The sequence below is a fragment of the Girardinichthys multiradiatus genome, chromosome 20 (genome assembly GCF_021462225.1).
Source record: "Girardinichthys multiradiatus isolate DD_20200921_A chromosome 20, DD_fGirMul_XY1, whole genome shotgun sequence".
In the NCBI taxonomy this organism is placed as follows: domain Eukaryota; kingdom Metazoa; phylum Chordata; class Actinopteri; order Cyprinodontiformes; family Goodeidae; genus Girardinichthys; species Girardinichthys multiradiatus.
Window position 1 is genome coordinate 46,550,037 of NC_061812.1, and position 24,494 is coordinate 46,574,530.

Below are 24,494 nucleotides of genomic sequence, written 5' to 3' on the forward strand. Positions count from 1 at the left end.
TTATTAGCCAGTGATGTTGGTGGATTATGGGCTGTTAGTGGCTCATAACAATGTGTTCATGTTAGCTGTCACTTCATAACATTGACCACAAAAATGTCTCTCCAAATTAATGCTGTATTAAATGACCTTGGATCATTTCAGAACAAACTTAACATAACTTACTTTCAACATTCTTTTGCTATTAAACTACCTATGACATTACAAGGAAATTTCCAGCTGAAAATATCTAAATAAAAGCACTTCCTCTTCCGTTTGTCAACATGTATTTGCTCTATGTCTCACAGTTTTCAGTCAAACCTGTCCAGATCGCCAGGAATCAAAGAATTCCTAATACATTCGTCATGTGTCTTTAGTGACAGTTTAAGCAGTCCATGAGTGACAATATCATCCATCATCCTATCTTTTACTATAAATTAAGTAGAGCTATGATAATCTCCACGATTGGGGACAAGGAATGGTTGTCGCCCAAAGTTTGAAAAGTTTTTAAATACAATGTACGATTTTTGTACAGTACTCGTTTGTTCAGACACAGGTGCAGGTGTTCACTCAAACACAAACACACACGCCTGCTGTCAGTGGAAGAGCAGATCTTTCAATGTCAAACTGACAGATACAGGACAGAATAACACACTCCTACAGTTTTAGGCCACATTACAGCAAAAGGAGGATTCACACTAATCCTAAATGCCCAAGAAGCTCAAACCAGCAGTGGGAAATGGGATTTATGATTCATTCATTCAGTCCAAGTGTACCAGTGTACCAGGTGCCATTTAAAATCAAAGCGATGGTTATGTACTTGTCACATTATGAATATATAAGGTGTTCCAAGTCCGTCTACAACAGAGCTCCACAGTTTCCGTCATTAGGACTTTTAAAATAAAAGCCCTAATGTGCTATAGTTACTATCTACAGTACATTTAAAGCTGATAAAAATAGTACACTGGGAATTTAGAATAGCATGCAGGTTTTTTATAACTAATGGAAATAACCCAAACTTTAAAGGACAACTAAGCTGGACTTTCAAAATAAGACCTAAAACTTGCTCTACAAAAAAAAGCCTCCTTATTTAACACAGCAGAAACGTGCAGTATTGGGCTTAACACTACCGCTGGGACTCAACCCGTGTATGAAATAGGACTTTGTTGAACTTCTAAAATAAAGGTTAATGAAAATTTCAAAATAAAAGCCTCCATCTTTCATAATTATTTTTGCTATTTTAAAGATGATAATAGCATACAGAATGAATTTAGAATAACGCGTAAGTTCCATATTGCTAATGGACTGTTAAAATAAGACCAAAGCTTACTCTATAAAATAAACGCCTTCATATTTCACACAGCAGATAAGTGCAGCATTGGTCTTAACACTACTGCTGGAACTCAATCAGTGATTGAAATGGGTCTACTTTATCATTTCAAAATAAAGCTTTAAAATAAAACAGATATTTTCAAAAAGTTGCTTTCTGTGACAATCAGAAGGAATACACCAAACTGCTAAAGGTTGAGCGCTCTAAATTCTATTCCAACCAAGCTTTTTTCAACAATACAATCTCTGTTGAAGCCACAGGTGCCTCGTACCAATACAACAACTGAGGAGCAATGCAACCATCTTATTAACTTTTTCAGAACAAAAGTAAGCAAGATTCGCTCCTCCATAACAGGTTCCGCTTTTGTTTCCGCCTGCCTTGGAACCTTCATCTAGGACTCTGCCATCTTTCCCAACATTCACAGAGGTCCACTGCAACCACATCGAGGAAAGCTTCATCATGCATCTTAGAGCCCATTCCAACGGCTTTGTTGAAATTGCTTACTTCCACTGTTAATCCAATCATCACCCAATTTGTTAATCTCTCTCTTTATTCTGCGCGAGTTCCAAATGTGCTGAAAGCAGCCGTCATCCGCACTTTACTCAAAAAGCCTAGTCTGGATCCAGAAATAGGCCAACCTTGCTTTATTGCCCAAGGTCCTCGAGAAAGTGTCTCCTCCCGGCTCCAATTCCATCTGAACAACAATGTACTTCAAAAGTTCCAGTCAGGCCACACCACAGAAACAGCTTTGCTTTGGGTGACAAATGACTAGCAGCTGATGTTAGGTCACCATCAGTCCTCATTCTCCTCAATCTGTCAGCTGCTTTTAACATAGTGGACCACAAATCATACCTCTCTGGGAGAACCGAATATGTTTTGTTGGAACTATGTACGTAGGTCCAGACCCCTCCCTGTAATGTATGGTGTCCACCTCGGGATCAGTCTTGGGCCCCCTGCTCTGTCACCTACATGCTTCCACTCTGTTGTCAACAGACACAATTTGTGACTCCATTGTTGTGCTAATGACAAACAATCATAAATGAAAACTGTTTCCAACACCTCCATAACCCTGTCACGTGTTGCTGCCTGTCTTGAGGAGATTAAGGTCTGGATGAACAGCAACTTTCTTCAGCTCAACAGTAGCAAAACCGAGGCACTGCTTCTTGGCACAACTGACTAGATTCAATTCAATTCAGTTAAAAAATACTTTATTAATCCCAAAGGGAAATTAAATGTCGTTGTAACTCCTGTACAACAACATTTAAAGGACATTTGAAGGATCTTCTGTAGTGGTCTGTCTTACAACAGAAGAACCCTCCGACTGAAGACACTCTGTTGTTGTACAACAGTCTCATGAAGAGGATGCTCAGGGTTCTCCATAATGTTACTCATTTTATGAAGCATCCTTCTTTGCACAATGATCTGCAGAGGTTCAAGTGGAGTCCCCAAGACAAAGCCAGCCTTCTTTATTAGGTTGTTGAGCTTTTTTAGGTCCCTGACTCTGATGCTTCTACCCCAGCCGATGGCCAAAGAGATCAGACCAGGTGAACACCAAGATATTTTTCCTCCTCCACCACCTCCACTTCTTCTCCCATGATGGAAATAGTGTTTGACTTATTCTTGTTTCTCTTAAAATCTACAATCATCTCCTTTGCTTTATTCACGTTCAAGATGAGATGATTGTTTCCACACCATACCACAAAGCTTGTCCACCAGCTCCCTGTACCGCAGACAAGTTGAGAATGCTGCACTGTAAAGAGGTTCAACCCATGAGCCTTGAAGAACTGTGCCTTCAAATTGGCGATCTAATGCCAGCAGCTGACCTGTTTGTCTCCCGCCCTAGAAATCAACTATTTGCCACCTGAAAGACTCATCCTTATCGGGTGAATGAAAGACCCTCCGTAACTCAAAGACGCTATAACTGACCCTTGCCAAAGCATTAGTAATTAAAAGAAGCATATGATATTTTAGAGGAATTGACAGTTAATTATTTGTGTCACGTGTATTATACTGTTCTCCAACGGTAGTAAAAATGTCTTGGTGCATGGTTCGAAAAGAAGTATGTTAAGAGGTTTTTAAAGGTTGCCTTAAGCCAAAACCTGTTAGAACAACATTCTTGGGACTCAATTTCGAATCACTGAAATTTACCTAACCCAGTTACCAAGTGCAAGTTGTAAAAAAAAGTAAGGTGAGCAGTCGTTAACAGAAGCAATTGATGTGACCTAGTTGACAGCAGGGCTACTCAGTCGGTTAGCCCATCGGCTGAAAAAGGGTGAGACCTCTGGATGTAGGCAGTCAGTGGCTAGGCAAGTCCTTCCCGACACCATCTTAAACAGATTCCCCAGTAATCCTGTTCAAGACAATATCAGGTTAAGAGAGATCCTGAACCATTAGAGGGAGAGCTGGTTTGAGCAATCCTCTCTGAATTACAGAGTAGGAGGGAGGGGTTTAGCTCATCAGACAATGAAAAAGGCCTAAGTATAAACTGTACAGGTCTGCAATCTTAATCTACAGCAACGCAGGGTCAGATCTACATGTTGTGAATTAAATGTAAAAAAATATTTAAGCCATTAGAGACTTGAGACTTCACTGAATTGGGGCCAAAAACTTGAGACTTGACTTTTACTTGCCCCTCAAAGGTTTGAAACTTGACTTGAGCTGAAAAAATTACTTGTGAACATCTCTGTCTCTTGCATAACATATAGGAAGACCATGTAGGAAGATCACGCTAAACATCTTGAACAGAAATATTTTACTAACAAGACCATAGCACAACAAAGTGATGATGCATTATCAGAGGAAACATCTTTGAGGCCTTGGAGGAGAATGCCCAGCGTGGGGTTTGGTCTGAAGTACCTGAATTTTCCTGATCCAACTTAGGACCCAAAATTGTTTAGAGTTAAATGGAACTGAGAAGATCCTCTTAGACTACTGCCACGGAAGGGAACAGGAGGTGGAGGCAGCTTGTCCACGAGCTCCTGCCAAGCTGGAACTGGAACCAGGAGTGGAGGCAACTCGTCACCAAGCTCCTCTGGAACAGGATCAGGCAGTGGTCCGTCCGCGAACCACTCAGGAACAGGATTCCAGTGGAGCTTGGCTTCGAGCTCCTCCATGACAGGAACCAGAAGTGGAGGCAGTTCGTCTCCGAACCCAGGAGTCGCGAAAGTCGCCCGTACAGCACATGCCCAGACTTGAACTCCTGCTCCTTCCTCCTTGCTTGGTCCATTGGGCTGGTTCCTTCTTTGAGGCCTTGGAGGAGAATGCCCAGCTTGGGGTTTGGTCTGAAGTACCTGAATTTTCCTGAGCCAACTTAGGACCCAAAATTGTTTAGAGTTAAATGGAACTGAGAAGATCCTCTTAGACTACTGCTACGGAAGGGAACAGGAGGTGGAGGCAGCTTGTCCATGAGCTCCTGCCGAGCTGGAACTGGAACCAGGAGTGGAGGCAACCCGTCACCAAGCTCCTCAGGAACAGGATCGCAGTGGAGCTTGGCTTCGGGCTCCTCCATGACAGGAACCAGAAGTGGAGGCAGTTCGTCTCCGAACCCAGGAGTTGCGAAAGTCGCCCGTACAGCACCTGCACAGACTTGAACTCCTGCTCCTTCCTCCCTGCTTGGTCCATTGGGCTGGTTCCTTCTGTCATGATTCGGGTTTGTAGTAGGACCAAAGTGCAGAGAAGGTTCCAGGAGCCAGCAGAATGAAAGTAAGTAGAGTTTTAATTATCCTTATTCACATGAAAAGGTAGGCAACCAGGAATATGATATGCTCCAACCAGACCACAGTACAGAATTCCAGACATCAGGGTATGGTACAGTTATTGAAACAGACACGACTGAAAGACATGGAAGACAACACAAGGAACCAGTGGGGAACAAAGGCAACTAAGGAACTTACATACAGGCAGAACAGCAGGGGAAACCAATGAATGGAGGGACAGAATTATCACAGGGAGGAACAGATGCAGAGAGTGAAATCAATTAACAGGACAAAAACACAGAACTAAGGGTAAACGTAGGACCAGACCAGGCGAAATAAACAAAAACTCAAAACAGACTGGCTGGATATAACAACTGCATATATACTACAGGTGCGGTATGGATGGAATGACTATTATCCTAGGATTTGAGTCGTATGATCCAGGATGCCCTGTTTTGTTATGATTGTGGTGCGTTGCTAAGAACGCAAATGGCAACAGGACAGGAGAAGACACATGATGAAGATTGTATTAAAATAACCTACAGAATATGAGGAAAAACATACAGGAGCCAGGGCGGGAGCAACAGCAGAATTCAACAGAGAGAGAAAGAAACCAAGGAGCTTAAATACTGTGGAGATGTGATTTTGGTGGCAAACCAGGTGAGTATAATCAAAAAATGCAGAGCAACTGAGAGATAATTTGAGCAGGGAACTGAGGAAAGGTTGAATAATGGGCACTTGAGAAATTGAAACAGAAGATCGAGGACTAATACCAACTAATAAGAAAGTCAACCAAACGCACAAAACAGGACACAAGAAATAACTAAAAAGCTGAATACAAAGGAATTAACTAATATGAAAAGACACTAAGACACCAACAACACTAAAATGCTCTAAATAATAACACAAATGATAATCAAAGCACAAACAGCTGTGGACTATGACAACATGTATGTATGTAGAGTCAGGTCGGTGAAAGGAGATGAATACAGAATGCAAAGAAAGAATGCAATGGTCGAGAAGATCTGAGGTGAGTGGCAGGCATAAAGCAATGGTTGATGATTCCTGTTTTTAGTCCTTTAAGAAGCATTCAGAGCAAGGGGTAGTAAATGAACAGCTAGTTACAGTTGTCAGTTTAGAAAAAAATGACATCACACAGGTATGGATGGTCAGTGTACAGGTTTTGAGGATTTATATGAATGTAAAGAATTATGTGACAGATGGATGTGGTATTGTGAATTTGTTGCACTGCATCAAAGGACTTGAGACTTTCTAGGTAAACAAGTAACCTGAAAGAGCACGTGGAGTGAAGCTCCTAAGGTAAACTTTAACCTGCAAAGGTGCAAGTTGAAAACTGTTGCAAAAACAAAGGTACTGGACTTGGGTAAGTTTCTGCATCTGAAAACTTAAGAGTCTGAATTTTATAAAGAGAGAATGAGTATTACAAATCGGAAACAAGCGGACCCAAGATTCAGCCAGACACAGAACTGAAAGATTAAAAGGTTTATTCAGCCACAGGAAAGTGTCACTCAGGTTAAACTCCACACAGCTTCAGGGAATCACTGCTTTTGTCTTGGGTTGAACTTGAAACCTGGAGGGGAAACCTCAGTGGGTGGCAGGCAGAGATCTCCACAGTGCAGGTAAGAGAGGCGGGTGGCTTTAGGCTGAATAATCCAAGGGCTTGGCTGGCTCAATAATCCGAGGACAGAAACAGGGTCAATGATCGGAACAAGAGACGTCTGGCAAGGGGCAGGCAGAGGCATAAACCAGATGCAGGAAACAAGGTCGAAAACCAAACTCCAAACAGTCCGAAGAGGGGCAGGCAGAGAGGCAAAATCCAAGAGACAAAGCAAGATCAAAAAACAATGATCAGACAGGAAGGAATGCTGGATATCTACTCACACGATGGCTTTCAAAAATCTGGCACCGTCTGCTTATCAGAGTCAGTATACAGGTCCTTCTCAAAATATTAGAATATTGTGATAAAGTTCATTATTTTCCATAATGTCATGATGAAAATTTAACATTCATATATTTTAGATTCATTGCACACTAACTGAAATATTTCAGGTCTTTTATTGTCTTAATACGGATGATTTTGGCATACAGCTCATGAAAACCCAAAATTCCTATCTCACAAAATTAGCATATCTTTAAAAGGGTCTCTAAACGAGCTATGAACCTAATCATCTGAATCAACGAGTTAACTCTAAACACATGCAAAAGATTCCTGAGGCCTTTAAAACTCCCAGCCTGGTTCATCACTCAAAACCCCAATCATGGGTAAGACTGCCGACCTGACTGCTGTCCAGAAGGCCACTATTGACACCCTCAAGCAAGAGGGTAAGACACAGAAAGAAATTTCTGAACGAATAGGCTGTTCCCAGAGTGCTGTATCAAGGCACCTCAGTGGGAAGTCTGTGGGAATGAAAAAGTGTGGCAGAAAACGCTGCACAACGAGAAGAGGTGACCGGACCCTGCGGAAGATTGTGGAGAAGGGCCGATTCCAGACCTTGGGGGACCTGCAGAAGAAGTGGACTGAGTCTGGAGTAGAAACATCCAGAGCCACCATGCACAGGTGTGTGCAGGAAATGGGCTACAGGTTCCGCATTCCCCAGGTCAAGCCACTTTTGAACCAGAGACAGCGGCAGAAGCGCCTGACCTGGGCTACAAAGAAGCAGCACTGGACTGTTGCTCAGTGGTACAAAGTACTTTTTTCGGATGAAAGCAAATTCTGCATGTCATTCGGAAATCACGGTGCCAGAGTCTGGAGGAAGACTGGGGAGAAGGAAATGCCAAAATGCCAGAAGTCCAGTGTCAAGTACCCACAGTCAGTGATAGTCTGGGGTGCCGTGTCAGCTGCTGGTGTTGGTCCACTGTGTTTTATCAAGGGCAGGGTCAATGCAGCTAGCTATCAGGAGATTTTGGAGCACTTCATGCTTCCATCTGCTGAAAAGCTTTATGGAGATGAAGATTTCATTTTTCAGCACGACCTGGCACCTGCTCACAGTGCCAAAACCACTGGTAAATGGTTTACTGACCATGGTATCACTGTGCTCAATTGGCCTGCCAACTCTCCTGACCTGAACCCCATAGAGAATCTGTGGGATATTGTGAAGAGAACGTTGAGAAACTCAAGACCCAACACTCTGGATGAGCTAAAGGCCGCTATCGAAGCACCCTGGGCCTCCATAAGACCTCAGCAGTGCCACAGGCTGATTGCCTCCATGCCACGCCGAATTGAAGCAGTCATTTCTGCAAAAGGATTCCCGACCAAGTATTGAGTGCATAACTGTACATGATTATTTGAAGGTTGATGTTTTTTGTATTAAAAACACTTTTCTTTTATTGGTCGGATGAAATATGCTAATTTTGTGAGATAGGAATTTTGGGTTTTCATGAGCTGTATGCCAAAATCATCCGTATTAAGACAATAAAAGACCTGAAATATTTCAGTTAGTGTGCAATGAATCTAAAATATATGAATGTTAAATTTTCATCATGACATTATGGAAAATAATGAACTTTATCACAATATGCTAATATTTTGAGAAGGACCTGTATATCAGGTTAGACACAAGTGCTTGGAATGCCACAGATTGCACTGCACTGCAGCAGTCACCAGGTGCATCTCATCTGCTGATTGCAGCCAGGGAGACAGGGTAGAGCAGGACAAGCAGACGTGCCAGAATCATAACAATGAGACAGTAATGCTTGTCTGGTAACCTGGCACATTCTGAAAGCCCAGGTCGCGTTTCGATACAAATTTACCTGGGTAATTTCACTTTCCTGGGGCTGTACTTTCACACGTAAATGGCCCTGGTCTGCAGTAGGTCTTTTTAGCTTTCTGGGATTTATTAAAGGGGCGGAGCTGTGTGCAATGAGATATGGAACCAGCAGCTACAGTAATGGCGCAGGTTACTAAACAAATTCATCGTTTTTATACAACTCAATTCAATTAAATTCAAAAATAGTTTATTCTCCCAAAGGGTAATTAAATGTTGTTGTAGCTCGTATTATGTTTCGTCAAAGAGCTGTTGTAGATGCTGATGGCTGTGGGAAGGAAGGATCTCCTGTAGCGGTATGTCTTACAGCAGATCTGAAGAAGCCTCAGACACTGTTGTTGTATGACAGTCTCGTGAAGATGCTCAGGGAAGAATCTTTCTTGCAAAACAATCTCCAGAGGTTCCAGAGGAGTCCCCAGAATAGAGTCAGCCTGCTTTATTAGCTTGTTGAGCTTTTTCAAGTCCCTAGCTCTGATGCTGCTACCCCAGCAGATGATGGCAGAAGAGATCACACTCTCCACAACAGACTTATAGAAGATGTGCAGCATCTGCATACAAACACCAAAGGACCTATGCTTCCTCAAGAGGTACAGTCTGTTCTGTCCCTTTTTGTAGACGGCTTCACAGTTGTATCTCCACTCCAGTCTGTTGTCCAGGTGAACACAGAGGTATTTATACTCCTCCACCACCTTCACTTCTTCTCCCATGATGGAAATAGTATTTGACCTATTCCTGTTTCTCTTAAAATCTACAATCATATCCTTTGTTTTATTCACGTTCAAGATGAGATGATTGTTTCCAAACCATGCCACAAAGCTTGTCCACCAGCTCCCTGTACTCTGTACTCTGCTTTTTGTCCATCTCTGATCCAGCCCACGACTGCAGAATCATATGAGTATTTCTGCAGATGACAGGAGTCTGTCTTGTACTAGAGGTCTGAGGTGTACAAAGTGAAAAGGAATCGCGTGAGTACAGTCCCCTGTGGTGCTCTTGTGCTGCTGACTATCTGGTTAGACACAAAACCCTTCAGTGTCACAAACTGTGATCTGTTTGTCAGGTAGTCTTTGATCCAGGAGATTGTTGAGACCTCCACCTGAGTCTTCTGGAGTTTCTGACAAAGCAAATAAGGTTGAATTGTGTTAAATGCACTACAGGAATCAAAGAACATTATCCTCACAGTGCAGCTGGCTTTGTCCACAAGACAGTGGGTTTGTTGAAGCAGTTGTATGATGGCATCTTCAACTACAACTCCACAGGGATAAGCAAACTGAAGGTGGTCTTGATAGTTTATTGTTTGTTTACTCAGGTGGGCCAACAGGAATCTCTCTAGGACCTTCATGATGTGGGATGCTAGGGCAACAGGTCATTGAGGACTGATGGGTGAGTTTTCTTTTGTACCAGAACAAGACAGGAGGTCTCCACAACACTGGAACCTTCTTCTGGGCCAGGCTGAGGTTGAATAGGTGCTGCAGAATGCCACAAAGCCACTCTGCACAGGCCTTCAGGACTCTAGGGCCGACACGATCTAGACATGCAGCCTTATTCCGGTTCAGTCTTTTCAGCTGTCTCTTCATTTGACTTCTTGAGACACTAGAAGGGGGAGGCCAAGGGAGCACGAGCATCTTCTGATTTGGTTGAATGCAAACATGTAGAATCAGAAGAGTCCATGGATGAGGTGGAAGATAAAGCATTTGAGGTGTGACAGGACAGTTGTGTGTCAAAGGAGAGTGTGATGTCCATTTGGCTGTAAGCAGGAGAGAAAGATGCCAAGCTTGTTTCTGAATTGAACCTATTGAAGATGTGTTTAGTTCATTGGCTCTGCACAGACATCCATCGGTCCGATCTTCCTTCTGCTTGAAATCTTCCTGTTATCTTCTTCATCCCTGACCACACATCTCTGATGTTGTTTTGCTGGAGCTTGCTCTCCAGCTTCTTCTTGTACACCTTCTTGCTGTCTCTTATCTTGACTAAGTTGCTTCTGTATACTCCTCAATAATTCCCTGTCTCCCTCTCGGAATGTTCTTTTTTCTTGTTAAGCAGGTCCTTCAAGTCACTGGTGATCCAGGGTTTATTGGGGAAGCATCTCACCATTCTGGTGGGGATGATGTAATCCACACAGAAGTTTAAATAGTCAGTCCCACATTCAGTCGTGACATTGATGTCCTCTCCATGTGGCAGGCACACAATTTGTCACAAAAAGTAATATATTTTTAAGCGAGAAAGTAGACCTGAAAACTTGATCTATGCAGTCAGTTTATCAAAAATGACCCTACTTTTAAATGTTTTCTCTGAAATTTCGGAGCAGCGGAGCTCCGCTTACAGGCTAGTGAGGCTGCTAAACTAAGCTAAACTAAACTAAGCTAAGCTAAGTTAAACCAAGCTAAGCTAACCGGGTAGCTGGACTGGGACTTCCCCACTAACCACTGCCTGATCTCAACCGGCACTCTGGGATTTCCTGCTACTTATCTGTTTGTGGCGGCTGAAAGTGAATATAAAGTGTTTAGTAGGTATGTGGTGAATAACCACAAGTACCAGAAAATAAAACAGAATATTTTTTGCCGGAAATTTGAGACATTTTAAATTATTTTTGGCATAAATTATTAATTATTTTGCCACAGTTCTGTAATAAAAATGTTTTAATGCAGTGCTGATGATCAGAGCACTATTCAGAGGACTGAATATCAGTATTTTTATTCCAATAAATGATGTTTTTTTATGCAAATGAGTAATGCCATCTGCTGGAACGAATGTATATAGCAGTTTTTTACACAACGTCTCCATAATTCATTAGGCTGATTTGAATAAATAGTCCTTGGCAATAGAAAAGGAACGTATGAAATTCCCTGGGATTCCTATTACCCGGGTAAAACAAATCCTGGGGCTTTTGGTGGAAAAGGTGCTATTAATATTGAGGTAAGATTAGACTCAGCCTGTAAATGAACTGCATTATTACTGTAGAGCAAGATTGGCATTTTTAATGATTTCTACTACTGGTGTTATCACACAGGCTGAGAATTGGCTAGCTGGATTATTCATGCCCCCAAAGAAAAGTTGCAGGGATGATAGGATAGCGTTTTGAATGCGGATTGGAATAAAATGTTTGTGTCTGGAAAAATTGTAACTCTGTGGGCCACATACAGGGGTTGGACAATGAAACTGAAACACCTGTCATTTTAATGTGGGAGGTTTCATGGCTAAATTGGACCAGCCTGGTAGCCAGTCTTCATTGATTGCACATTGCACCAGTAAGAGCAGAGTGTGAAGGTTCAATTAGCAGGGTAAGAGCACAGTTTTGCTCAAAATATTGAAATGCACACAACATTATGGGTGACATACCAGAGCTCAAAAGAGGACTAATTGTTGGTGCACGTCTTGCTGGCACATCTGTGACCAAGACAGCAAGTCTTTGTGATGTATCAAGAGCCACGGTAATGTCAGCATACCACCAAGAAGGACGAACCACATCCAACAGGATTAACTGTGGACACAAGAGGACGCTGTCTGAAAGAGATGCTCGGGTGCTAACCCGGATTGTATCCAAAAAACATAAAAAACCACGGCTGCCCAAATCACGGCAGAATTAAATGTGTGCCTCAACTCTCCTGTTTCCACCAGAACTGTCCGTCGGGAGCTCCACAGGGTCAATATAAACGGCCGGGCTGCTATAGCCAAACCTTTGGTCACTCATGCCAATGCCAAACGTCGGTTTCAATGGTGCAAGGAGCGCAAATCTTGGGCTGTGGACAATGTGAAACATGTATTGTTCTCTGATGAGTCCACCTTTACTGTTTTCCCCACATCCGGGAGAGTTACGGTGTGGAGAAGCCCCAAAGAAGCGTATCACCCAGACTGTTGTATGCCCAGAGTGAAGCATGGGGGTGGATCAGTGATGGTTTGGGCTGCCATATCATGGCATTCCCTTGGCCCAATACTTGTGCTAGATGAGTGTGTCACTGCCAAGGACTACCGAACCATTCTTGAGGACCATGTGCATCCAATGGTTCAAACATTGTATCCTGAAGGCGGTGCCGTGCATCAGGATGACAATGCACCAATACACACAGCAAGACTGGTGAAAGATTGGTTTGATGAACATGAAAGTGAAGTTGAACATCTCCCATGGCCTGCACAGTCACCAGATCTAAATATTATTGAGCCACTTTGGGGTGTTTTGGAGGAGCGAGTCAGGAAACGCTTTCCTCCACCAGTATCATGTAGTGACCTGGCCACTATCCTGCAAGAAGAATGGCTTAAAATCCCTCTGACCACTGTGCAGGACTTGTATATGTCATTCCCAAGACGAATTGACGCTGTATTGGCTGTAAAAGGAGGCCCTACAGCATACTAATAAATTATTGTGGTCTAAAACCAGGTGTTTCAGTTTCATTGTCCAACCCCTGTATGTCCCCCGTGTCCACTGAGTAGGGACTACATGTGACATGAACAGACTGCTGTTCACTGATTGGTCATGGGACCAGGAGAAATGAGAAGGTTTTTGATGCAGCAGTGCAGGATAAAGTTAATAAAACTCAAGAGCATATACAATACTATTAAAGACTACATTGGTCGGAGCAGGTCATACCAAGATATAATTTTACTATTTACAAATCATAAACCATGCCTCAAGGCTGGAAAAGAAAAAAGACACATCAGCTTTCTGAATTACAGGCAGGTAGGGCACTGTATTTAACATTCCAAATCAGCTGATCACACATAAAATCAGCTGTTCAGATGCACAAACATTTTTCACAAAACAATACCACCATGAAACAGCATGTTTGGTTGAGAAATGTATTTTACCTCAAACGACTGGCTGCTATCATTCTCCAAAAGGTGGTTCTACAAAGCTTTGAATCACATGGGGAGAATGCAAATTCACAATACATTTTCAGATTAATGAAAACCATGTATTTGATTTTTTGTTTTATTTCATATACTATGTACTCCAGGGGTGCCCCAACGTTTTGCAAAGAGGGCCAGATTTGGTCAGATGAAAATGTATGGGAGCCAACCATTTGGCCTGACATTCCTCGAACCATTACCATTGTATATGAATATGTAAATATGTAACTATATCACTTTGCTGTCTGCAGATAGGACGATATTGTAAATGAGAATCTGTTGTCAATTGCAATACCAGGATAGTTAAAGGTTAAAACAATAATAAATTAAACTACAAATGAACAATTTTATGAAAGTTGACTGAAATTTTTATTACATGTATTGATTTTGTTTTAACAAATAACATCCCAGTACATTTTGAAAAATAGTACAGTCAAATCAGATAGCAGAAATGTGACAAAACTGTGGTCTGATCGTCACAAAAAAGCAATTCACAGAGACTTTACAGTTTATTCTCCTCAGAATAAAAAATATTACCTGCATTAATGAGAAGGGTGATATTGGTGTTTTGACTGCAGTAAACAGGCCAAGTCTGGATCAAAAGCAGTGGTTTTGATGCGCAACGCAAGTGAGAGTGGCATAGTCTTGTCCTCACGCGGTTCCTGTTAATGTTCATAACTGAAAACGTCTTCTCGCACAAGTATGTTGAGCCAAATAAACTCAGCATTTTCTTCGTAAATGTCTGAATCTCTTGGAACCTGTCTTTGTCCAGCTGGTGGTAAAAATTGCCGAGAGGGAGTTGTTGGTAGTGATTGTGACATTCCACGTCACACTGCAGCTCAATGAGCTCCAGTTGCAGGTGGTCTGGAGCGTCATTAGGATCCACGGAAAAAGGGGAGGAAAAAAGTGTGATCTCCTTTTCAATAACTGCAAAATCCCTGAAACGCCGCTGAAACTCCTCATTCAGAGATTAAATGTTTTCTGCAAACCTCCTCATTTGTGAACAAAAATTGTTCTCTGGAAAACTGGTCATAATTTCCTGCAGTGATGGGAAATGTGCGGTATTGGGCTGCGTTTGTGTCAGGTGCCTTTGGAAAAGTAGCAGCTTTGTCCCACAAAGTACAGTTGGCTTATCATTGCATTGTGTCCCTGAAGGCTCGTGTTCAGTGCGTTCAGATTTCGTGTTATGTCAACCAAAAGTCCAAAATCAGCCAGCCAAACAGGATCAGAGATTTCAGGCATCGGTTGTCCCTTTTGGACCAGGAACTGTCCGATCTCCTTTCTGAGGGAGTAGAATCGCTGCATTGCACATCCCCGACTGAGCCATCTTATGTCATTGTGATACACAACATCTCCATATTCAGCGTGGATGTCGAGGAGAAACTGCTGAAACCGGCGGTGGCACAGGGCTCTGGAGCGAATAAAATTAATTGCCCTTATCACGGGTTTCATAACGTGATCATATTTCAGATATTTGGCACACAGAACTTGTTGGTGTATAATACAGCCGAGTTTTATAGCGTTGCCTCCTTCTTCGCTGACTTTTTTGCAGACCAGCGTTGATAGCCCACTTTGCTCACCAACCATGGCAGGTGCACCGTCCGTAATAATCCCAGTGATTTTATTCCATTGTAGTTTCATGTCATTTACATTGGAACAAACAGAAGCGAACAAATCTATTCCTCTTGTTTGGTCCTTAAGGCTCTGAAGGTCAAGAAGCTCTTCACTCACGTTAATTTCATTGTCCACTCCTCTCAAAAAAATCAGTAACTGAGCTGTGCCAGACGCATCCGTGCTTTCGTCGCAGGCTAACGAAAAAAAAGACAAACTCCTCTCCTTTTGCCTCTAACTGTCTCTTGATATCAGATGAAGTTTCTTCAATCCTCCGTGCCACAGTGCTACGACCCAGGTTAACATTGGCAAAGTCTTGCTTTTTCTCAGGACAGATTCTCTCCACCATTTGCATCAGCCAGTCTTTAATAAATTCACCCTCAGTGAAAGGTTTGCAGTACTTGACTATTAGCATTGCCACCTCGTAACTCGCCTTTGTAGAATTTTCTTTTGATTCACGGGCTCTTATGAAAAAACTCTGCTGTGCTATCAAAGCAGCTTCCAGTTGCTTCAGTTTTTCAGTGCATTCTTTCATGGTTAGCTTGTCGTAGTTAAAATGTTTCGTCAAGTAGTGCCCCTTGATTTTAAATTCTTTGAAAACAGCCACAGTCTCTTGGCAAATTAGGCAGACACAGTTGTTTCGAATGTCAGCAAAAAAGTACTCTGATTTCCACTTTTCCTTGAAACGGCAGTCCTCATTGTCAACTTTCCTCTTTTTTGTACTAGTTGCCATTTTCAAAATGGGTTGAAAATATTCTCATACTTGAGCGCGAATATGCTATTAGCTCATTGGTCACAGAGCAGGACAGGGGATGGGAAGTTTACCGTGAAGTTTCATTAAAAAGTGCCCTGTTATTGATTTTCCAATGGCAATTTACTGACAGTTTTTTTACTCTCACAGTAATACGGGACATAGTGTGTCCCTTGTCAGCTCAATAGAGAACGGGTGCTTTTGTTTCTAAATACAGGACGATTCTGTTTTTCAAGGTCAACTAGTTATGAGAGTGCAGCCACTGATCTACTGCCGGCCTATGGTGAAATATAAAATTGCCTTTTCGTATGTGCATATTATTGATTGCGGGAAACTGTGCTGGCGAGCCACATATTGATAGAGGATGCTTCGGGCCGGCTGGACTTTGGGCATGCCTGATGTACTCCTTTGCACAGGTCTATCACATTAAATCCCAATAAAATACATTGAAGTTTGTGGTTATTATGTCACAAGTGAAAGGTTTGAGGAATATGAATGCTTCTGCAAGGTGTTGTAGGTGCCACGTAATCTTAAAATGTTTACATCTGTTGTGCAAGGTCTGAACGTCTGCAAATAAGAAATCAGGGAAAAACCAAATGAGCAGGACAACAAAAGGAGACTTGTGAAGTTTAATTTAAAATTAACCATAGACTGAAAATAGAGGTTTGTCTTTATGTCTCTGTTTTTCTAATATTTAATAAAAACAACATCAACTTTCCATACAACTGAAGGCATGATGGACAGTTGATCAATTCCTGCTCAGTCAAACAAGGGTACATTTTACTCATACAAATTAACACAAACAACCCTAAATAGATCAGTTTTACTTGTGGCTAAGCAGAAATTGGAAAAATATTTTTTTAAAAGACTATGGCAATGCATTTATCATTGTTTTTATTTTTTGTTAATTTAATTTTGTTCGTTTTTTTGAGGTTTACAATTATAAGATTCATTGAATATATATTATTTGAAAGCTGCTTTGTAGAGTTTGGGATCTTTTGTTTTTATTTTGCTCAGCCTCACATAAGTCTGAACATCATAACAGGTTAGAGAATTAAGTGTTTTAGAGATACTTACCTCCAGGGTGAATGAGAGGATAACATCTGACTTGGACAGTACATTTTCATCCTCTTGACCCATGTCCATAATGGAGGTATTGTGACCTCTTTTCAGCTTCTGCAGCTTGAACTCGCCTCCCTTGGACACTGGCATGCTCTCCAGGTTTGCCATCAGCAAATTGACAGAGGATTGCAGCTCCTCAATGTACATAACTTCCATCTCTCTGGAAACAAACCTTGGAAACTTTCCTCCAAGCTTAACAAAACAGGAGATCATCAGTTTAATCACCAAGCTTAAATGAGGGTGCCTCCTGTATCGATTCCTATAAAAATGATCCATGTCTGCACTTATATGTACCAGGGATATTCCAATCTCCATGTCCATCCTGTTCTATCAAGTTTGGCTTTGTACTACTTTCCAGGTTTTTGAATATCTCAGTTGAATCATTTTATATATTTTAGCAAAGGACAACAAAAATAGCTGACATTTGTGCTGACACTATTACATTCCTACAAGAAAAAATTATTTGAAATGCAAATCAATTTCAAGAACATATGAATACATCCTAATCTAATGTTACATCTACAGTTATTTTTATTGTCAAACAAAACTTCTTTTTACAGGTACCACTTCCCCTCAATCATCCTTAATAATTTCCATCCATTTTTTCCTTTTACCCGAGCGATCTGCTCTGCCATCTGCAGCCTTCCGTCCAATTCTCTTCTGATTTGAGCTGCCTGCTCATCGGGATTGTCCAGCTGGTAAAACACAGATAAGCAGCAGTTTAGACTTCCACTAAAAACCACATTTATAACCATAAAAGAAAAGCACAATTTTAATAAAACTGTATTAAAAGTGGGTGCGGCGCTGATGGTGTAGGGGTTAAGCGCGCGACCATATACAAAGGCTACATTCCTCGAAGCGGCCATCCCGGGTTTGAGTCCCGGACCCGGCGACATTTGCCGAATGTCTCCCCCTCTCTCTACCCCTCTTTCCTGTCTGCCTATTGTCAAAAAATAAAGGCCACTAGTGCTGAAAAAATATCTTTAAAAAAAAACTGTATTAAAAGTAAGTTAAACTTAAAAACACCATGAGATGTGACCAACAACGGCACTTTATTTTTAAACTAAAATGAAAATGATTATAAAACATTTTATATTTCTACATCCTTTTAATTCTTCATCCATTCATCCAAATAACTGTACACAGCAGCCTTTGGATACAGTTGCTGTGATAAAAAGACTGGGAGTAATTAACACATTTTGAATCTTGTTTATCTCTTTTTGCTGTTCACATGTACACAAAAAAAGGTTCATTTCAGAAATTAGTCCATGCACACTGTTATCATTAAAAACTTTATATTTCTCCTTCACATACATTTATACACACAAAGTTGAACTGAACCAGAGAGATTGATTTCAAACGGTTTAAGGACTCTGTTTGACCAGGATGCCATCTGTTCTTTAATGAAGTACAGTTATTATTATTTGGTCTACTTAGTCATTAGTGTTATCAGAACAAATATACACACAGCCAAAGCAATAATGACTGCATGTTCTGGACAGTTCATGCCCTACACTATCATGTTTACCCTTGGCAAAGGAAAACAATACAAAATACAGAAAGCTAAAATAATTAGCTAAATAAATAAATTATAATTTCTTAAGAAAACATAGTGTTTGTCAGATTTAATTCATTTCACTTTTACTTAAAGGTCCTTCCAGAAGATCTCTTACTGAACCCCATTGTCTATGTGGCAAAGAATTGACTGATAATGAAGTATATTTGGATATATACCAAAAAGCTGAAGGATATTTTAGGGTCTATAAACACTTGCAATCTAGCATAACCAAGTAGAAAATGTATGTGAATTTCACCAGATCCTTAACATTTTGCACTACTCAATGCGTATTTCACATTTACAGGCCAGTTCTAGCCTATTTTCATTAAGGTTACTGTATAATAAATGTTGCATGTTTATCCCAGAACCTGTCCTGTCACTTTAAGAGGTTGGGAATGTAACTGCCACAACAGCGCATCTCTCAGTTTGTGCCTTGTTATCTGAGAGTAGGTACACACGTGGACAAAATTGTTGGTACCCCTCAGTTAATGAAAGAAAAACCCACAATGATCACAGAAATAACTTGAATCTGACAAAGGTAATAATGAATAGAAATTATATGAAAATGAACAAATGAAAGTCAGACATTGCTTTTCAAACATGCTTCAAATGAATTATTTTAAAAAAAATAAACTCATGAAACAGGCCTGGCCAAAAATGATGGTACCTCTGAAATTAATGTGACCAAAGGGATATTTTAAATCAATGTCTGTCTATTAATTAGGATCACAGGTGTCTACATTCTTGTAATCAGTCAGTGGGCCTATATATATACAGGTCCTTCTCAAAATATTAGCATATTGTGATAAAGTTAATTATTTTCCATAATGTCATGATGAAAATTTAACATTCATATATTTTAGATTCATTGCACACTAATTGAAATATTTCAGGTCTTTTATTGTCTTAATACGGATGATTTTGGCATACAGCTCATGAAAACCCAAAATTCCTATCTCACAAAATTAGCATATCATTAAAAGGGTCTCTAAACGAGCTATGAACCTAATCATCTGAATCAACGAGTTAACTCTAAACACCTGCAAAAGATTCCTGAGGCCTTTAAAACTCCCAGCCTGGTTCATCACTCAAAACCCCAATCATGGGTAAGACTGCCGACCTGACTGCTGTCCAGAAGGCCACTATTGACACCCTCAAGCAAGAGGGTAAGACACAGAAAGAAATTTCTGAACGAATAGGCTGTTCCCAGAGTGCTGTATCAAGGCACCTCAGTGGGAAGTCTGTGGGAAGGAAAAAGTGTGGCAGAAAACGCTGCACAACGAGAAGAGGTGACCGGAAACTGAGGAAGATTGTGGAGAAGGGCCGATTCCAGACCTTGGGGGACCTGCGGAAGCAGTGGACTGAGTCTGTAGTAGAAACATCCAGAGCCACCATGCACAGGTGTGTGCAGAAAATGGGCTACAGGTGCCACATTCCCCAGGTCAAGCCACTTTTGAACCAGAAACAGCGGCAGAAGCGCCTGACCTGGGCTACAGAGAAGCAGCACTAGACTGTTGCTCAGTGGTCCAAAGTACTTTTTTCGGATGAAAGCAAATTCTGCATGTCATTCGGAAATCAAGGTGCCAGAGTCTGGAGGAAGACTGGGGAGAAGGAAATGCCAAAATGCCAGAAGTCCAGTGTCAAGTACCCACAGTCAGTGATGGTCTGGTTGCCGTGTCAGCTGCTGGTGTTGGTCCACTGTGTTTTATCAAGGGCAGGGTCAATGCAGCTAGCTATCAGGAGATTTTGGAGCACTTCATGCTTCAATCTGCTGAAAAGCTTTATGGAGATGAAGATTTCATTTTTTAGGACGACCTGGCACCTGCTCACAGTGCCAAAACCACTGGTAAATGGTTTACTGACCATGGTATCACTGTGCTCAATTGGCCTGCCAACTCTCCTGACCTGAACCCCATAGAGAATCTGTGGGATATTGTGAAGAGAACGTTGAGAGACTCAAGACCCAACACTCTGGATGAGCTAAAGGCCGCTATCGAAGCATCCTGGGCCTCCATAAGACCTCAGCAGTGCCACAGGCTGATTGCCTCCATGCCACGCCGCATTGAAGCAGTCATTTCTGCAAAAGGATTCCCGACCAAGTATTGAGTGCATAACTGTACATGATTATTTGAAGGTTGACATTTTTTGTATTAAAAACACTTTTCTTTTATTGGTCGGATGAAATATGCTAATTTTGTGAGATAGGAATTTTGGGTTTTCATGAGCTGTATGCCAAAATCATCTGTATTAAGACAATAAAAGACCCGAAATATTTCAGTCAGTGTGCAATGAATCTAAAATATATGAATGTTAAATTTTCATCATGACATTATGGAAAATAATTAACTTTATCACAATATGCTAATATTTTGAGAAGCACATGTATAGGGCTACAGGTAGTCACTGTGCTGTTTGGTGACATGGTGTGTACAACCCTCAACATGGACCAGAGGAAGAGAAGGAAAGAGTTGTCTCAGGAGATTAGAAAGAAAATTATAGACAAGCATGTTAAAGGTAAAGGTTATAAGACCATCTCCAAGCAGCTTCATGTTCCTGTGACTACAGTTGCACATATTCAGAAATGTAAGATCCATGAGACTGTAGCCAACCTCTCTGGACATGGCGGCAGGAGGAAAATTGATGACAAAACAAAGAGACAGATAATACGAACGGTAACAAAAGAGCCCAGAAAAACTTCTGAAGAGTTTAAAGGTGAACTTCAAGCTCAAGGAACATCAGTGTCAGATCGCACCAACCGACGTTGTTTGAGGTAAAGTGGACTTAATGGGAGACAACCAAGGAGAACACCATTGTTGAAAACAAATCATAAAAAAGCCAGTCTGGAATTTGCCAAATGACATGTTAACAATCCACAAAGCTTCTGGAAGAATGTCCTATGGACAGATGAGACAAAAATTTTACTTTTTGGCAAGGCACACCAGCTATATGTTCGCAGACGGAAAAATGAAGCATATGAAGAAAAGAACACTGTCCCTACTGTGGAACATGGAGGAGGCTCTGTTATGTTCTGGGGCTGCTTTGCTGCATTTGGCACAGGGTGTCTTGAATCTGTGCAGGGTATAATGAAATCTCAAGACTATCAAGGGATTCTAGAGAGAAATGTGGTGCCCAGTGTCAGAAAGCTTGGTCTCAGTCGCAGGTCATGGGCTTTTGCAACAGGATAATGACCCAAAACAAACAGCTAAAAGCACCCAAGAATGGCTAAGAGGAAAAAATTGGACTATTCTGAAGTGGCCTTCTATGAGCCCTGACCTAAATCTTGTTGAGCATCTTTGGAATGAGCTGAACTTGTATGCATGCGGGGGAGTTCTGGGAAGAGGGCTGTTTGCACCCCAGCCAGTCTTCGTGTCTTTGAGTGCCAGATGTGGACTTGTGTGCTGTATCAGTATCAGGATAGAACCAGTTTTATTCAGTAGGACTTGTATTTGTGAAACACCCACGATGCTGTAACGTGTTTTTTTTTTCCTTTCTTCAACAAAAGCTGTGTTCAGGCAGCAGCCCCTCTGAGAGAATGGACTGTCTCTCCCTGGCCAGCAAAAGATAACTTTGACCCGCTTGTATCTTCATTACATACCTTCTCTGAGTTTATCAGTGTGTCTAACTCTGACAAACTGCTTCACAATAAAGAAACTACTGCTTAAAATATTGAATGTCGCAATGTACTAGATCCGGATTATATAGAACCTAAAGCTGAGGGATTCAGATGGACTAAAAAAGGCTTCTAGCTGTCCAGGAGGAGTATTACTGGATGTACCTGTATCTCCTTAAACTGGAGGAAATCCCTACATCAGGGCTCAAATTTAATTCTTAAAAGTCTGAATCCAATCATGAGGTCAAAGTTTACAGAACAATTAGTAATTAGCAAATCGGTTTTATTAAAATCGCTTGCAATCACACAGAAAGTTCACCTTATGCCTAAAGTTGTTTATTATGTACCCTAAGCTCCCCTAGACTTTGACAGTAAGGAATGAGCACTGTTTATTTATTTTTTTATTTACTAGACTAACTTAATTAGTTTGAATACTTGAATACAAAAAAAGAAAAACAAGAAATCAAATGAAAAAACTGGACTTACACTACATCAACATTTATAACACAAAGTAAGCTAGTATTAGAAATGACACTGGCCGCTTTCAATTAGCTGCCTAAAACCAGACAGGGAACTATGACAGTAGTATCCCGGCCTTTAATCCACATGGCAAATGTGCATTCACCTGGCCAATAAGATGGAGAAACTGTTGAGTTTTAACAGGAGGAGTACCCAAGTACAGGCAAAACCAGAACAATGAGGCAGAGACTGATGAAAAGTTTAAGTGAAGTTTATTTACAATGAGAAATGATGGAAGTTGATTCGTCCTGCAAGGGAATAGGAAGATGTTAAATGAATAATCCAAAGAGGTATAAGAGAATATGAAGAGGAGAATGTATCTTTCTTTCTTACAGGCTCTTGGGAGGTAAGCTCGGAGGAGGAGGTAAAGGATATCCAGGAGGTAAGTGATTCCGTTTTCGGGGTAAGTTTGTGTTCCAGGTTTGAGAGAGAGAGGGAGAATGGCAGGATGGAGGATTGTTGACCTTCAGGTGAGAGTTTCCAGGAGAGTGAGTCCACATCCAAGAGTCCTTAAGCTCCAGCAAAAGGTGAGTTCCAGACTTCACAAAGTGTCCTTAAGAAAACACAAAAACACAAGATTACTCGAGAATACCTCAAGGGTCGATTGTCAGCTGTCTCATTCAGTACCAGTGTCACTGAATAATCCGGCAAAAAATGGACCACATCCAGGACCTTAAATGCCAGCTGCATTCATCAGCAGGATCCAGGACAGGTGTGTGAAGAAGGCTCCGCCCCTGCCATTCTCACTCTGGAAGGTAAGGAAACAACAAACATGTCCTCCAACAGAACACAATCCTAACAGAAACTGCTTCTCCTCACCTGTAAAATCTTGGACCTCTGCATATCTGCTGCCCTCTGCTGTTAGAAATAACCTTTATTAGTATGACTCATAGCTGTTTTTCCCATTTATACCATAGTAATATGAAATACAAGTTCTAATGTTTCCCTTTTGTTAGAATTGGATAAGAATGCTCATCGACACATTACAAGGACAGATGGCCCAAGGGTTTTCATGAATGACCTGAGGCTTGGGCACTGGGTTTGATAGTGGAGCAGTCGGTATAACTGGTTTGATTAGAAAGCCACAGCACACTTATTTTAAGTATAGACATCCACTACTACACAATCTAACAGATAGACACCACAATGGTGACATATAGTCTACTGATAATCAAGGAGGGAGTGCACATCAATTGCATTGGAGTGCCAGATATAAAAACTACATGTGACCTTCTATCGAGGCTCTTTGTCATTCTTACACAGGCGACGGTCCGAGACGGGAGCATCAGTGCTGATCTCTGTAATCATTCCTCTGCCTTAATTTATATTAAAAGAGCTAAAAGTTAGAAACTGGTTGAGAATCGTTCCTTTAAGAGTCAGTGTTAGATAACGTGTGTGATTGCTTCTGGGGATCAAGTACCGGAGGAGCTCCAAGGCGTCTGACCGCAGTAGCTTGGACACTGTTTTACAGAAACCTGGCTGAGTGAGAACACCCCAGACTGCACACTCCTGATACTGGGCTTTAAGCTGCTCACAGCAGACTGCTACGCAGACTTAATGGGGAAAAGCAAGGAGGCGGAATCTGTTCAATTCAATTCAATTCAAAAATACTTTATTATTGCCAAAGGGAATTAATTGTTGTAGCTCATTATGAAGGTTTCTTCAAAGAGCCGTTGTAGATGCTGATGGCTGTGG

General features: G+C 41.4%; 1 protein-coding gene across 10 annotated transcripts in view; it reads right to left on the reverse strand.

Moving 5' to 3' along the window:
• Window positions 1-24,494, reverse strand: part of LOC124856115 (calcium-dependent secretion activator 1-like) — a 417,550-nt gene that overhangs the window by 317,131 nt on the left and 75,925 nt on the right. For all 10 annotated transcript variants that reach the window (XM_047346334.1, XM_047346331.1, XM_047346330.1 and 7 more), the window contains 2 exons: window positions 17,727-17,807; window positions 17,068-17,304 (listed from right to left, as the gene is read on the reverse strand). In XM_047346334.1, coding sequence (XP_047202290.1) covers window positions 17,068-17,304; window positions 17,727-17,807 — 318 coding nt within the window. The remainder of the gene's footprint in view (window positions 1-17,067; window positions 17,305-17,726; window positions 17,808-24,494) is intronic.